The 15,704-nt window shown below is 47.9% G+C and overlaps 2 protein-coding genes across 4 annotated transcripts; both read left to right on the top strand.

Moving 5' to 3' along the window:
- The first annotated feature begins 911 nt into the window (after positions 1 to 911).
- LOC142839448 (GTPase IMAP family member 9-like) lies at positions 912 to 4,569 on the top strand. Of its 2 annotated transcripts, none has more exons than XM_075955578.1 (2): positions 912 to 1,049; positions 2,457 to 4,569. In XM_075955578.1, the coding sequence occupies exons 1-2, from the start codon at positions 963 to 965 to the stop codon at positions 3,366 to 3,368; spliced, it is 999 nt and encodes a 332-aa protein (XP_075811693.1). In that variant the 5' UTR covers positions 912 to 962; the 3' UTR covers positions 3,369 to 4,569. The 2 variants fall into 2 exon arrangements, with proteins under 2 accessions (XP_075811693.1, XP_075811695.1); XM_075955580.1 differs by having other exon boundaries at positions 960 to 1,049; positions 2,450 to 4,569.
- A 2,220-nt stretch (positions 4,570 to 6,789) lies between these two features.
- On the top strand, positions 6,790 to 15,364 carry LOC142839415 (GTPase IMAP family member 4-like). 2 transcript variants are annotated; one of them, XM_075955533.1, is made up of 4 exons: positions 6,790 to 6,989; positions 7,933 to 7,996; positions 9,833 to 9,902; positions 13,680 to 15,364. In XM_075955533.1, exons 3-4 carry the CDS (start codon positions 9,845 to 9,847, stop codon positions 14,609 to 14,611), a joined length of 990 nt encoding a protein of 329 aa, XP_075811648.1. In that variant the 5' UTR covers positions 6,790 to 6,989; positions 7,933 to 7,996; positions 9,833 to 9,844; the 3' UTR covers positions 14,612 to 15,364. The 2 variants fall into 2 exon arrangements, with proteins under 2 accessions (XP_075811648.1, XP_075811647.1); XM_075955532.1 differs by lacking the exon at positions 7,933 to 7,996 and having other exon boundaries at positions 6,791 to 6,989.
- The last annotated feature ends 340 nt before the right edge of the window (positions 15,365 to 15,704 follow it).

A 15,704-nucleotide genomic window follows, 5' to 3' on the forward strand; every position in this document is an offset into this window, starting at 1 on the left:
AACTCTGCTGCTGTGACATGTTTGCTCAGTGGTACAGCTCACTGAAAGGTAATCACGTCACGCTGGGACCCTACCCACCTGCTCCACCCTCAACAGATCCGCTCTCTTCCTGGGCTTTAAGCCCCAGGGAATTGACTTGGATCCAGCTCAAACAGCATTTTGCTAGGTCCAAGCAGCACCTGATGGTTCCACAGAGCCAGGACAGGGAAGTGAAACAGCCAGTTGCTCCAGGACATAGTCACCCCCCAGTTTTCTCAGGTCCCCCAAATCTAGTGATGCCCCCAGGTCAGCATGAAGCAGAGTCTTGAGAACACAGCATCCTCGTCCCCTCCTCACCTGCTACCCCTTTCTAACTCCTCTCCTTTTTATGATGAGTAACAAGGAGGGTTGTTAGTATTCAGGCCCCTGGACTGGCCTGCCCTTGGGGTCCTGGCAGGGTTTGTCCTCAGCTGCAGCCACTAAGAGCACCTCCTGTGCACATTCACTAAGTTCCCCTTCAAAAGGTGAGCCTTATCCACATCCTATCTCCCTCCCTCCCTTCCTCCCTCCCTCCCTCCCTCCCTCCCTCCCTCCCTCCCTCCCTCCCTCCCTCCCATTACTCTTGTCCCCCAGGACCTGTCTCTGCCCCTTCTCTCTCCTCTTCCACTAAATCTCTTATGTGAGCCCTTTTGCACGGTGTGACTCTCTTCTCACTGTTTTTAAATAAATCACATCAGCCATTCTCAATACACAGTGAACTCAAGACTAGCCTGAGGCTGTGTCTCAAAAAACAGAAAGCAATCCAGAAGATTTTTTAAAACAGATTTTGAAATTCTTGGCATTATAGCAGACATTCAGACAGAAAGCTTAACCTCGACAAAGCAGAAGCACCCATAAGTTAGAGGACAATATTTCTGCTTCTTTAAAGGTCATAGTCTCTTCATTGACTCCGCCCATAGAACTTCCTGCCTGGCAGGCTGGGAATGCAGCAGTTTTGCTTTACAGTTAAGCCCAGTACAGCTCAAATAGGCCCCAGAGAAGCCTTGAGCCCTCGTCAGTTCCTGAAGAAGGTGAGTCTGGTTGGACAGGGGAAGGGAAGTGTGAGAGGCAATGGGGGACGGGGCATCTATTGGGGTGCAGGTTTTGTTTCTGCAGCTTCACAGGGAGGGTGCTGCTGGTGGGAGTGGTGGGGGTTCAGGGGTGCAAGGAGCCGAATCAACAAGCTGAAGCCTTCATCAGCCCATAGGTAGCTGTGGTGCAGGACACAGAGTGTAGCCCGACACTCTTCTCAGAAAGTTCTGACTCAAGGCAGGCTCTTCAGAGCCCGGAGACAGCTCAGATCATTTGTCTAAGTCACTTTTCTTTCCTCAGAAAGTCTGATGACTTAGTTCCCCCGGTCATCCTGGGCAGAGGAGAGTTAGAACCCAGGGTGCTGACTCCTCCCACTGGACAACAGAGAACTCTGCCTGTGTGACCCTGGGGTGAGGTGGAGTGGGGCCACGAAGGCCACATTAGCTGCTCTGAAGGCACAGCGCAGGACGAACCTGCAGTTGCGGGTGGCCCAGGGCTTCCTGTCTGCTGTTCTCCTTCCTTATTGATTTCTCTAGCATCTGCATCACGGCCTTGAAATCTGAGGCGGTGACAGCCCCAGTGATTCTCTCATTATTCAGGGTTGTTTTAACTGTCCTGTTTGTTGCTGTTGTTGTTGTTTGTTTGTTTTGCTTTTGTTTTTGTGTGTGTTGTGTTTCTTCTGTATTAACATATGATAAGTGAACATATTTCTGACATCAATGTGATATTTAAAGACATACATTCAACTGTGTACTGGTCACATCGGGGGAGTGAGCCCTTCTGCTTTCTTACTGTTTCTTTATGTTTGCCATTTTAGACTGCTTCTCCTAGTTCTTCATAAAATATATAGTAAGCTATTGAACATTATGGTCATCCTGGTGCATGCTCCTGGCTGGGCACAGCAGAGATTTGGGTGCACTCACTCAGACCTGGCATTGGGGATGGCGCGTCGGCTGGTAGCAGGAGTAGAAATATCCTTTCTGTGTTATTACAAACAGTTCAAAAGGCATCCAGATTGTCAGGGTTTTAAAAGTGTGCTGGGGAGGGTGTTGCTACTGAGATGGCTCAGCACATAAAGGCTCTTTCTGCACAAGCCTGGCAACCACTGTTCAGTGCCCAGAACCCACGGAAAGGTGGAAAGAGAGAGCCAACCCCACAAAGTCATCCCCTGACCTCTACAGGAACAGTGGGATTTCCCTGTAGAATCCCATGGAAGGACATTCTTCTATGGAGGAGCTGTTCAATTTCTCTATTTCCTCCCTTGTACTGCTTCATCTTCTGTCTCTATAGGGTGCATGAAGATAACAGAACATTGCGAAAGTTTAGGGAAGGGAAGAAAAGAAAGGATTGGGGCCGTTCACATTTATCTAATCGACAACTTTGCTCTCTTCCCCTTAAGATCTGAGCATTCCCTGTCTTCAGAATCTGCTTGCCTCAACATGGCCGCCCACAGAAACACTGAGATGAGGATCATTCTGGTGGGAAAAACTGGGAACGGAAAGAGTGCCACAGCAAACACCATTCTTGGGAGACGTCAGTTCGAGTCTAAGATTTCTGCCCACGCTGTTACCAAGACCTGCCAGAAGGCATCCAGGGAATGGAAGGGGAAAAACCTTGTTGTAGTTGACACCCCTGGGCTCTTTGACACCAAGAAGACCATGAAAGACACATGTACAGAAATCAGTCGCTGTGTTCTCTACTCCTGCCCTGGGCCTCACGCCATCATCCTGGTTCTGCAGCTGGGCCGCTTCACGGAGGAAGAGCAAAAAACTGTCTCCCTGATCAAGAGTCTTTTTGGGGAGGCAGCCATGAGGTACATGATTGTCTTGTTTACTCGCAAAGATGACCTTGAGGACCAGAGCCTGGATGCCTTTCTAGGCGAGCCAAATGACAAGCTAAATAATGTCATCGCGCAGTGTGGGAAACGCTACCTGGCCTTTAATAACAAAGCGGTAGAGGCGGAGCGAGAAAATCAAGTAAAGCAGCTGGTAGAACTGATAGAGCAAATGGTGGACAGGAACGGGGGCTCTTACTTCTCTGAAAAGATATACGAGGACATAGGCAGAAGGCTGAGACAATGTCTAAGGGAACTGGAGGAAACTTACGCTCAGGAACTCAATACTGAAATCAAAAGAATAAAAAGGGAATGTGCTCATAAATCAGAAGAAGAAAAGAAGAAACGGATTGATTCTGCAAAGAAAAATTATGATGAGAAAATGGAAAATTTGAAGGAAAAGGCTGAAGAGAATATATTTGGGTATATTTTCAAGAAGATATGTGGACTGCTTTCAATTATTTGGGACAAGTTGACATCGTGATGTAAATGCCATCCTTTTATATTAATGACATTTGTTCTTTGACAATTTCATACATACATGCATATAATGTGTTCGGATTGAATTCATGTCTTTTTGTTTTGGTATGTTTTTTGCATTGTGATCCACTGAGTTTAACTAGTTTCGTGTGGGTGATAATAGGTTTCGAACAATCTATCAGAGCCTGGTGGGCTGATCAGGAGGAACACAATGGAAGACAATGACTCTTCCTCTTCCGGAACCCATCAGCAGTTGCTAGCTCAGCAGGGTGGACAGGTTCATATGAGCTCCTCCCCTACCCAGGTCCATATCTGCTGTGAGCTCCTGATGGCAGCGTCTCTTTCCTGAACGAACACGCATGCACTCACGCACATGCACACATGCGCGCACACACATAAGCTTGCGCACGCATACACATGCGCACACGTTCACATGTTTAAGTCACTAGGAAAGCTGTCTGGCAGCTCTGCAGTGGGCCTGAGAGTCCCGCCACAGGTGGCAGAGCAGGCACAGATGGCTGCAGAATGAACCCTTACGTGCTGGGATGTCCTAGGCTTCTGTGCGAGGTTCTCATCTTTTGAAAACCTTCTCACCATCTTCCTGGGAGAAGATGAAGTGCAGTTCTCTGAATTAGGGGGAGGGAGGAGACGATAGGTCCCACTGTTTCCGCCAACCCCAACGTCATCCTCTAGTAGCCTGGTTCTTTATAGCTGTTGTTTCTGAACTTGAGCTGCGTTTTGTGCTTCAGTCTGTCGCTACCCACCTCTAGACTTTCTGGGCTTTGCGGGATGTCTGCGCCCTGTCCAGTGAACTCTCACCTTCCCCTCTTCCAGGTGTTTGTCAAGTATCTCATCGCTGCTAGCGCTTTTACTTTTATACCCTTGATAGCCCTGGGATCCCTTTAGTAGGCGTGTTAGATGTGAGGCTGCCCATGGTGTATAACAACACTGCCGTGGGCTAGGTGCTAGACCACAGCGTTATGGTGTGATTGACTTTCCATAAGCCAACCTATCTTGACTTTGAAATCTCTGATGCATTGTTAAATGGAAATAGAACAGATCAGAACAAAATGCACAAAATACTTTCACGTGGTTACACAGACCTACTCATGGCCATTCTGTATTCTCAAGGGTATTTTAAATAGCTGTGGGTTCAATATAACTAATAATAAAAAATATTTTGATTTTTTGTTTTTATTAATGAATTCCGTTCCTCTGGTTCTCCAACTTCTTTCTGCTCCATCTTTTTCCCTATAAATTTTCCTCCTCAAATTTACAACACTTTGTTTTGCTTTATGTCTCACAGAATTGAACTCGTACTATTCATGTGACCATGTGTTGAGACAATACATTAGAGGCTGGAGCATTCAGCAGTGGGTACAAAACTGGAGACTGTGCTCCCCCACCCTCACCAGTTCCAGAATCTGTTAGGGGAGTCATGGCATCAATGGGGTTTCCCAGCTGTGACCTTCATGTAGATTATTTAAAAAATTTTGTATGGATGGGTGTTTGTCTGTATGTATGTGTGTAAATGGAACCCACAGAGACTGGAAGAGGGGACAGATCCCCTGGAAATGGAGTTACAGATGGTTCTAAGTCACCACACGAGTCCTGGGAATCCAGCCCGGGTCCTCAGGAAGAGCAGTAAGTGCTCTTAACTACTGGTCTTTTTGATAATGTTTATAATGAATTTGCTAGGTGTTTTATTAATAATTTAGGCTTTTAAAACTCCTATCACATTGATTCTAAAAGGCAGAGACACTGTGCACACAACACACCCACTCAAGACTGAGCTGAGTGGCCAGAGCTAGGTGCCCTCTTCAGGTGGAAGGCAGAGGAAAGCTCTTTGGTAGGCCAATGCTGGTCTAAAGTGACACTCAGGGAGACCACTGAGCACAGTTTAGTGTGCTGAGGTCTCCCCGCGATGTTTCTCCCTCTCTCAACCTCTCCTCACAGCCTGTTTTGGGTACCACCTTATGTTACTGGCAGGATGCATGGTCTCTCCATCCTCACCTTTCTCCCCCGTGAAATGGCCACAACTCAAGTGATGAGTAAGACGACAGGTGAAGGCGATGGGACAGGAAACGTCTGCGGCTGATGCAGGCAGGAAGCGTTGCAAGGGCACAGATACATTTAACACCAACTGTCTTACTCTCAGAGGGTTCTGGGAAATGGGCTGACATAGAGTTCACAGATTCTCGAGAATTGCAATGAAAAACCACCCTCTGGTCTCTTTGCCGCAAAACTAATGAGGTGGACTGGAGATTTGTGTAAGTAGGAGAAGGGAGTCCACAGATTGGAGAAAGATGTCAGTTTCGTATGGGGACTTTTCGGCTCCCAGCATCCTGGTTACTGAAGGCTACACATTCACGGGCCCTTCAGTGCACAGTGCAGGACGTGGAAAGGTGAGAGGAAGGTTTAGAAGGCCTGCGGTGAAGAAGGGACTTGGTCAGGACCTATCTCAGCACCACCTGCTTGCTTGGTGATTCTGTGCCAAGTTAGCAGATTTCACCGGTGAACCTGGGGAATCAAAGTCACCGAATAAATAGGTTTCCTGGAGGTGGAAATTTGGATAATCTGACCCACTACTCCCCCTCCCCAGCGCTCCTGTTCTTTGTGTTAGGATCCAGAATCTAAGTTCTCCCTGCTGATCTCTGTCCGAGTAACTACCCAGGGCTGGCGGTCCCTTGGTTATAAAACATGCAGCTGTCAAGTACATAACAACAGTGTGGAGACACCAGGTTCTTCTGCTACACATGCAGGAGGGCTGCACAGAATTTGAAAAGAGACTAGTCCAAGTCGAAGAGGTTTGCATGGACCCTGAAGCACCCACCCAACAAGGGCTGTCCTGAATAAGAAGGGATAAAAGCAAAGTCACCCAAGAATCAGCCACAAAGTAGGCAGAATAGTAGAGAAAGGGAGAGAAAGAACGGATCAGACAGAGAGGCTGGTAGCAGGATGATCAGTTTTATCGTTAGAGAACTTTATAAATTCACGTAATGTGTTTCGATCAATTCCACCCCAGTCCCCCCTCGAATTCCTTCTCTAGCCCTCTCCTTTCCCTCCCAGCGTTGTGTCCCCTCTCCCCACAGTGAAATGGCCTTGTCATACCGAGCAAGTACTGTTTCCTGCAGATGCCCTCTGCCTCCAATCTTTCCAACCCCTTTTCTGAAGTGCTCCCTGGGCCTGGAGGGGAGGAGGTATGATAGAGAGGTCCCGCTGAAATCCAGTCACACAGTGAATTATCTGAAGTATAAAATATCTAAACACCCCAATTAAAAGTAGATTCTACTATTTGCTAGCGGCAAGGAGCCCCTCACTCCCGCTAATTTGTAAATAGGTAAGCACACAGGAGAGTCAGTATCACTGTCAGCCAAGCCACTGAAATGCTTTATTTCTCATTTGATTTCTCCTATCTCGAGCGTCCAGTAGCTACCAGCCGCCCTGGGTGCCTTGTTAGATGGCACAGAACGCCAGACTGTAGAGCTCCGCAGTGCTGCAGGGTAGATGGGTGGGTCCCTGTGTGCTCCTGTCTCCACACTTCCTCCCCCACGCTTCCTCTGCGGCTCTCTCTTCTGGGTTCAGCACCGCTGTAAAATCAGAGAAGGCCACAAGACCTTTCCAGGTAAGAATTGGGGTGCAGTGCGGGAGTGTTGAACTTGGTGAGGAGGGGGCTGCTCTGTTGGCCGCGTCTAGTAAAACCCCCGGCAGACCTGCTATTGGAAATTGTGCTTATTGGTTTGTGTTTCCTGCCTGCTAATTTTAGGCTGTAATCCGTTCTGAAGGCTGAGTCCTACAAATTCATGTATGCTTCAGGGTCCATTGCTGCAAGGGTACATTCTTTATGGAGAAAGTGTTCCTTCACTGGTCAGAAACAATTTTAACTTGGCTCTTCCAGGAAGAGAATGAATGAATGAGGTTGGAGGGAGCAGGAGAAGAAAAGGTAGGGGTGGGGGATCCCTAACCGGCACAGCCTGGCGAGTGTCCTCCTCTAAGCTGGCACACAGGTCAGGGTCCTCACTGGCTGTTATCTTTTTCCTTCAAGCTGCTTCCTGGGGAACCATTCTTTCCTGGGTTCACGGAAGACTTGAGCTCCCTCCAGGGAGGTCTAAGTTACACTCATTGGGGCCACAGTTCTGAAGCCAGTAGAGGATGTTTGCTCATAGCCCGAGGGAGGGGAACTTAGTCAATGAAATCAGCACCTACCGAAGCACAGGTCCTGGTTTTACATATGAACCTGGTCTAAATATTTCCCCTCCCCTCCCCCAGCCTCTGGCTCTCCTTGTTAATCGCCAGTACCAGCTCCATTAAGAGCTGAGTGATTTCCCTTTCTAGTTTAGGAGAGACTGTCTTCTATCCACCTCTTCAGACATAAAGAAATGAGCCTCTTTCAAAAAAAAAAAAAGCATTTGTTTCACATCTGTAATTCATGGCTCTCTGTGTGGAGACTCTCTCCTTAACAAAGGACATTCCAGCCTGTCCTGGACACAGTCGGCTCCAGAGTTCTCAACAATATTTATGGGTAGTAGGTAGAAGAAGCATGCAAAACGAGCTGGGTGTTTCTGCAGGTCTGTGTATTGGTTAACGAGGAAGGGACTGCTGCACACACAGGCCACCACCCGACAGAGGAAGGTAAAGAACCAAGACCGCCCTTCGTCCAGTGTTGTGCCTGTACCCAGGAAGTTTCCCGTCACATAGCCTGAGAGGAGACAGCAGATGTTAGAGAACAATCTCATGCTCCCACCATGTCCTGACGGAGAAACACTCCTGAGCAGTGAGCACAGGCGACCTCGGGAGCTGGCAGCTCGGGCTGGTGCTGCTGCAGGAGAGGGGTTAGACAGGGCCCCTCAGGAAGCAGTGGGCTGGAGCAGTGCCCTAGGAAGGGGGTTCCCACAAAGCCTAGGAGATGAGAGGACCCTGGCGCACAGGGAGGTCAGTTTCTTCAGAGAGGGATGATCATGCCGGGACCTCTGGGTCATTTCGGTAGCCCAAACCACCTTCTAAAGATGAACAAAAGTCGCTAGGGAATTCAAACAAGAAAAGTTAAATTCAAGTTTATTTTTTCCTTAAGATATTTTTACTTTATGTGTATAAGTGTTTTGATTTCATGTATATGTACGTGTACATGTATGCATATGTGTACCGTGTGCAGGTCTGGTTCTCCAGGAGGCCAGAAGGAGACATCAGATCATCTGAAACTGGAGTTAGAGACAGTTTTGAGTGCCATGTGGGTCTGGAAACGGAACCCATGCTCTTTGTAAAAGCAGCAAGCGCTCTTAGTCCCTCAGCCACCTTCTTCCTCAGCTCCATGCGCTGCTAGAATAGAGTGCTCAAAGCATTGACAAAGTAAAAAGTAAAACGCAAAGTTAAAATGGTCTTTTGTTTGTTTGTTTTTTGAGACAGGGTTTCTCTGTGTAGCCCTGGCTGTCCTGAAACTTGTTCTATAGACCAGGCTGGCCTCGAACTCATAGAGATCCGCCTGCCTCTGCCTCTTGAGTGCTGGGACTAAAGGTGTGCGCCACCACTGCTTGGCAGAACACTGAATCTTAACAGTAGACAATAAAGTGATACTGTTTCTTTTTCATAAAAAATTATCTGCACACAATCATAAAAAAGAAGTCCAGTTACACCAAAGCATGGAAGTGATTATTTATGGGGTACTAGAACTTGGAGAGGTTTGAGCTTCTTTTCTGCTTATTTCCTGTTTTCACATGACAAGAAAAATGTTAATTCTCCATCTAGACAGGACAACATAGTTATGAGGGGAGATTGGGGTCTAGACAATGTATCTCTTTGATGCTGAGTGACTGTGGACCTAATAACACGAAGACACAACTGCCAGGTTTCAGGAGTGCGGCAGGAGTCTTCATGCTAGGGTATCTGACCACCGCCTGTTACCCTGAAGACAAGTAAAGTAGATTTTGGCAGTAGATTTGATCTGTGTGAAGGTAGAGACAAAGAGACAAATGAGATTTATAAAAGGAGCGTCAATAGGATTTGGGATGGGCTGATGTGTGGCAGGAAGCAGAGGCTGTAATGGAGTGCCTAGTCCGGCAAGAGCCATTGGCTGTATGGTGACGTCATTCACCAGGGAGCCATCCCGGAGGTGGGGAGTAGTTAGGGCTTCTATCCTGGCCAGCCTTTATAAGAGATGTCCTTGAAAGAGCAAAAGCCACAATGAGAAGCAGAGGCAGAAGTTTGGAACGCTGAAGGAACTCCTATAAAAGACGCTACAGCACTCAACCGCTTGAGAGAGGTCCCGAGCCAGGACAAGCGCAAGGAGGTGCTGCAAGTATTTAAGTTTGTGTAAGAAAAAGAATAGCCCGAAAATGGAGTGAGGTGAGGTCTGGGGTATGGAGCAGGAGAAATGAAGGTCTGGAGTTTATGGCCGAAAGTTCAGTGCTGGCTTCAGGAGATTGGGTTCCGAGTGTTCTTCAGAAAATGCCTTGTCTGTTTCTTTATCTGCAGAGTCAAGAGCCAATGGCAGCCCAGTACGATGGTGTGGGGTCCACAACCGGAAAGCCCAAGACCGGCTATGGTGAGAGGAGCTGGAGCGCTGCGGGGGTGTGGGGATGTGGAGGGTGCGGGGGTGGGAGTGTGGGGATGGGAGGGGTGCGGGGGTGGGAGTGTGGGGGCGTGGGGATGTGGGGGCGTGGGTGTGTGGGGGCTGTGGGAGTGCGGGGGTGTGGGGATGTGGGGGCGTGGGTGTGTGGGGGCTGTGGGAGTGCGGGGGGTGTGGGGGCTGTGGGAGTGCGGGGGTGTGGGGATGTGGGGGGGGTGTGGGGGCTGTGGGAGTGCGGGGGTGTGGGGGTGGGGGGCATGGAGAAGGGGGAGGCAGGCACGGAAGTGGGCAGTCCCCCCTGCCCTGATGGTCAGTCCCCACCTGAGCAGCTGCTGCCCTCCTCTCCTCGTGCTCTCGCTCTCTTCATAGGGTGACGTCCATCTGGCTAAGCAGGAGAAGCCACAGGGCCTGTCAGTGGTCTTCACCCTGGCATAGCCCTCCCTTTCTTCTTTCTTTTTCCGTCTTTTGTTTGTGTGGACGCAGACTCTCACACTGTGGGCCAGGCCAGCTGGGAGCGTGTGGCAGCCATCTTGCTCCTGTCTCCCTAGTGGACCACCTCGCCTGACTTCTGCACAGCCTCTTACTTCCTCCTTCCTACAATGTGAACATGGCAGAGAGGCTGCCTGTGGCCTCTTTGGTTGTGGCTTCTCTGGTGATATCTCTGTCCTTTCCTAAAGGAGGATCAGGAGAAAACAATGTGGGGGCAATTGAACCCCATCTGGGTCCCTGCTCCAGGTTCCTCATTTTCCAACTAACTAATAAATCAGTGTGTCACTGGGCACGCCCAGCTCCTCGCCCACCATATTCATTATGTCAGTTGAGATTCTGCTGTTTTATCAGACTACCTTACAGGGTAGTACCTTCAAATATCACCCATTTCTTTGGCTCCAGATGCTGGGAGTCAGTCAGGCATTCCTGGGGTCTGAATCACACCTGTTAAAGTTGGGTACTCACTCACGTACCTGCGGCAAGCTAGTGGTTCCCTATCAGAGTCCCAATAGGCTCACAGATGTGTCACTCATGTACTTATGACACACTAGTGGTTCCCCATCAGAGTCCCGATAGGCTCACAGATGTGTCACTCATGTACTTATGACACACTAGTGGTTCCCCATCAGAGTCCCGATAGGCTCACAGATGTGTCACTCATGTACTTATGACACACTAGTGGTTCCCCATCAGAGTCCCGATAGGCTCACAGATGTGTCACTCATGTACTTATGACACACTAGTGGTTCCCCATCAGAGTCCCGATAGGCTCACAGATGCACCTTGGCAAGCTACTGGTTCCTGTCAGGGTGTTGGCAGACTCACAGGTGTGTGCACTTCAGGGCTGAAACTCTCCCCCCACCCCCCGCCGCTGCTTTTCAAGAAACATTTATGTGACTTCAGGTACATAAGTACATAAAACAGTTTACAAATCAAAGATAAGAAATTTGAAATAAATTTTTGATACACACACAGAGAGAGACATATAATTTACCATTTCTTAAAGATTAAAAAATATTTTTTTCTGTCCATGTAGTAAGGGGTTTCAGTTAGATAGGATGAATACATTCTGGAAACCTGTTACATAGCATAGTGAACATACTTAATACTGAATTTTATAGTTGATAAGACAGTAGATTTTAAGTGTTCTCACCACAAAACATAGTTTGTGAGCAATGGAGATGGTCAGTATTATATCCCTTTAAAGCATTCATCGTACACTATGACTACGTACAAGTTGGGTTTAAAAACGAGTCCTTGGCAACACTGAAGAAGTGTATGGCGTGCTCAAAGGAAGTAAGAAATCTAACGTTAATGAATGTATTGTTGTTTTTCTTCAACTTCAAAAAAAAAGCATAGCTGCACACTAGTGAGGAGGTTTGCGTGTTTTGCTTATGTGAGTGTGACTGAATATTTGCTGCTGCAGGACAGAGCATCTTGGACATTTTCCAGGGTCGACTGGTATTTTAGTTTTACAATAATCAGCTGTAAGAATGCCACTCACTAAGTACACAACACAAAGTGGCAATAGTCTCAAATCTGAGCCAAAATGCTCTGGGCAGCGGTTATTGGTGCTGCATGGTATGAGCGAGGCCAAGTATTGGTGGTGTTTGGTCAGAACCAAGGTTGTCGTTTCACCATAAAACACAGGGAAGGTGGTGAGAGACATTACAGGTTCACTAAACCTTTGATCTTGAAATGAGTTTTAGTTGCTGTGTATTCAGAATCTTTTACTGTTGTTAGCTTTTCCTCCTGCTTCTCATGTTCAGTTTTGTGGCCCCACATGGGGTCACGACCTGTAGTTCAAAAGCTTTGGGTGGTGAACTAGCTCTTTGGCAGGCCAGGATGGTGGGGTCTCATTCGGCTGCTGCTGTCCAGCAAGCTAGTCCAGGTGTCTTCACAGGGCGGCTGCAGAGAAGTCAAAGGAGCGGGCAGCCCATGGTGCTTAAAGGCTCTTGGGACTTTTGATGCCGGTCCTCCAGAGTCAGAGCATGTCATCGTGTCCTCCAGAGCCAGTCCCACTGGCTACATTTTACTGGGAAGAGCTGAACATCTCCGTCCCAGAGAGGAGGGATTCAGAGATGGGAAGGACTGGGGCACACACTGCAGTCCAACCATGGCTCATCTCCACAGGGACCAACAGTGGCCAATCAGGGCACAGGAGCTATGACTGGGACCTTTTCCCATCCTTCCTTCCTATGGCCAAAGACCCAAAGCCTACAATAACTTTTCAAATGGGGGTCTCCGCTGTGCAGCTAAATGAATACTAGCGGAAGCTGCCCTCACGTCTTCTCCTAGGTCGTCTCAGGCAGTATTCTCAGCTGTATTATTTCTTCATCATAGGATTCTGGTTTCCAAACATGGGGAATTATCCTTATTCCCCTGAGTCTTTATTTTATTTTTATTTGTATTCATCTATTTATTTTACATCCCAGTTGCAACATTCCTCATCCTCCCCTCCCAGCTCCTCACCCCCTTCCTGTCCCTCCCTGCTGCCCACCCCCAATCTCCTCCTCTTCTATCTCCATCCAGGAAAGGGTGGGTCTCCCATGAGCATCAACAAAACATGGCATATCAAGTTGCAGTAAGACTAAGCACCTTCCCATGTATTACGGCTGGGCAAGGCGACCCAGTATGAGAAGTAGGGTCGCAAAAGCCTGTAAAAGAGTCAGAGACGGTCCCTGTTCCCACTGTTAGGGGAGTCTCACAGGAGAACCAAGTTACACAGCTGTAATATATATGTATGTATGTAGAGGGCCTGGGCCAGTATGAGGAGCTATCTTAAAACTTGTACATCACCCCTACTTGGCTCTCAGCTGTAAGGAGAACAAGTCATTTTTAAATATAAATCAGAAAGAAGACATTCTTCCCGGCAGATGCCCCAAACTCATCCTTTGTGTTCTGCGCTGGATTCCATTAGTGGGGTCGTTGTTGGAAGCAGCTCACAGTTCTCTTCTGAAACTTTTATTTCCTCCTCTGGGGGCTTAGAAGCCACAAAGGGTCAGAAGGAAGAGCTCAAAAGAATACTGAAAAGAAGCAGTGAAGAAAAGAGATCAAGGGAGGTAGCCGAACCTCTTTGTCAAGTCCTTCAAGATGGCCTTTTAGACCCAGCGGTTGTTTGTAGACCCTGGGAGGGCAGAGATGGCAGCCAGGGGGAAAGCCTGCAAGCAGAGAAGCAAGAGAGCAGGCACTGGATGGTGGGACTGTGCGTTTAACTGTTGGGGACTGCGTCTAACACTTGGTTTTATTTCCTTGATGTTCTAGAGCTAGGAGACCAAGACCAGGAAAATTCCCAACTGAGAATTGTCTTACTGGGAAAAACGGGAGCAGGAAAGAGTGCAACAGGGAACAGCATCCTCGGGGAAAAGGTGTTTCATTCTGGCATTTGTGCAAAATCCATTACCAAGGTCTGTGAGAAAAGGGTGAGCACCTGGGGTGGGAGAGAGCTTGTTGTCGTGGATACGCCTGGTGTTTTTGACACTGAGGTACCAAATGTTGACACGCAAAAAGAGATTGCTCGCTGTGTTGCCCTGACCTCCCCAGGGCCCCATGCTCTGCTCCTGGTGGTCCCATTGGGGCGCTACACCGTGGAAGATCATAAGGCTACACAGAAGATTCTAAGCATGTTTGGAAATGAGGCTAGAAAATTCATGATTCTCTTGCTCACCAGGAAGGATGACCTGGAAGACACCGATATCCATGAGTACTTAAAGTCAGCTCCTGAAGGCATTCAAGAACTGATCCGTAAGTTTGAGGGTCGCTACTGTTTGTTCAACAACAGAGCGTCAGGAGCTGAACAGGAGGACCAGAGGACACAGCTGTTGACCTTGGTCCAGCGCATGGTGATGGAAAATGGAGGAAGATGCTTTACAAACAAGATGTACGGAAGTGCTGAGAAAGAGCTTCAGAAACAAACCCGGGAGAAGCAAGAGCATTACAGACAGGAGTTGGAGAGAGAGCTAGCGCGGATAAGAGAGGAGTATGAAGAGCAGATTAGAGACCTGAAAGATCAGCTGGAGAGGGAGAGGAGAAAGGCACAGATGGAGAGGGAGTTCACCAGAACAGAGGCTTACTACACAGAGAGACAGCAAAATGCTAGGAGGGAAGTGGAGAACCAAAGTGAGATACTTGAAATGATCTTAAAAATATGGAAGCTTGCTTGCTTCATCATCAGTCAATTTATGCAAGATGACTAAGACCTGGTCTGTAAGACTAGACCTCATCTGCTTTCTGCGTTTGTTCCTGATAACCCTGCCCACCCCTCACTGGCCAAATGCTCTGCTTTCCGTCCTCCAGAACTAAGAGTAAAAGGCACCTTTGGCAGTTGGCAGATGTATAATTGACTCAGCAAAGAAAACCCGACCAATTCTCTAGTACAGCTCAAATCAGATGTATTAATGCTCGCCACTCTTGCATTCTTCCTCAGAGAAAGTCACCCAGGCGCCCCCAGGAGATGACTGTAAGATGTTCCCATTTGTCCTCCTCTGGATTCTCAACAATAATCTTCACCTGCAGCTTCTATACACTGCTGCTCAGGTTTTTTGACAAGAGTCTTCTATGTTCTACTAGAAGGTCAATTCTTTGCATTAGGTAATCTTTAGGCAGAAATAGATGACCGTACAGTTCTCAGTGTCAGTTTGTTTCGTTACAAACTCAAGTTGTTCCCTATTTACCCTTTGATGGCAAAGCAAATCTTATAAGTCAACTAACTCAGGATGAGCACAAATTAGCAATTTAATAGACGACACTGCAGTGTTCGGTGTGTCAGGTGGGCTTCTAGAAGCTCTCTGTCAACCTTCTAACCAGTTTGGTGAAATCAGTTCTCTCCTTGAGAACTGATCTGATTGTTCCAACCCCACCCCGTACCCCAATACATCCAGCTTGTATTGCTTCTGTCCAGCCCAGCTAATTTTCTTATTGTTTTTATAATAAACTTTTCTATTGCTTCATCCTTGTTCAGAATTGGAGTCTGTTTTGTCCTGGAGAACAGTGCTGCTGTAATAGCAGTGATGAATTTTGTTTTATTGGTAGAATTTTTAGGTACTTTTAAAACCAGACTTACTCTATCCCTTTGGCACCTCCTTGTTTCCTTAAGCATGTGGGTGCATGTGCGTATATGTGTGTGAGTGTGTATGTGTGCGTGCATGTTTGTGCATGTGCAGGTGCAGGTGCATGTGCGTATATGTGTGTGAGTGTGTATGTGTGCGTGCATGTTTGTGCATGTGCAGGTGCAGGTGCGTATATGTGTGTGAGTGTGTATGTGTGCGTGCATGTTTGTGCATGTGCAGG

This window comes from Microtus pennsylvanicus, chromosome 21, assembly GCF_037038515.1.
Source record: "Microtus pennsylvanicus isolate mMicPen1 chromosome 21, mMicPen1.hap1, whole genome shotgun sequence".
In the NCBI taxonomy this organism is placed as follows: Eukaryota; Metazoa; Chordata; class Mammalia; order Rodentia; family Cricetidae; genus Microtus; species Microtus pennsylvanicus.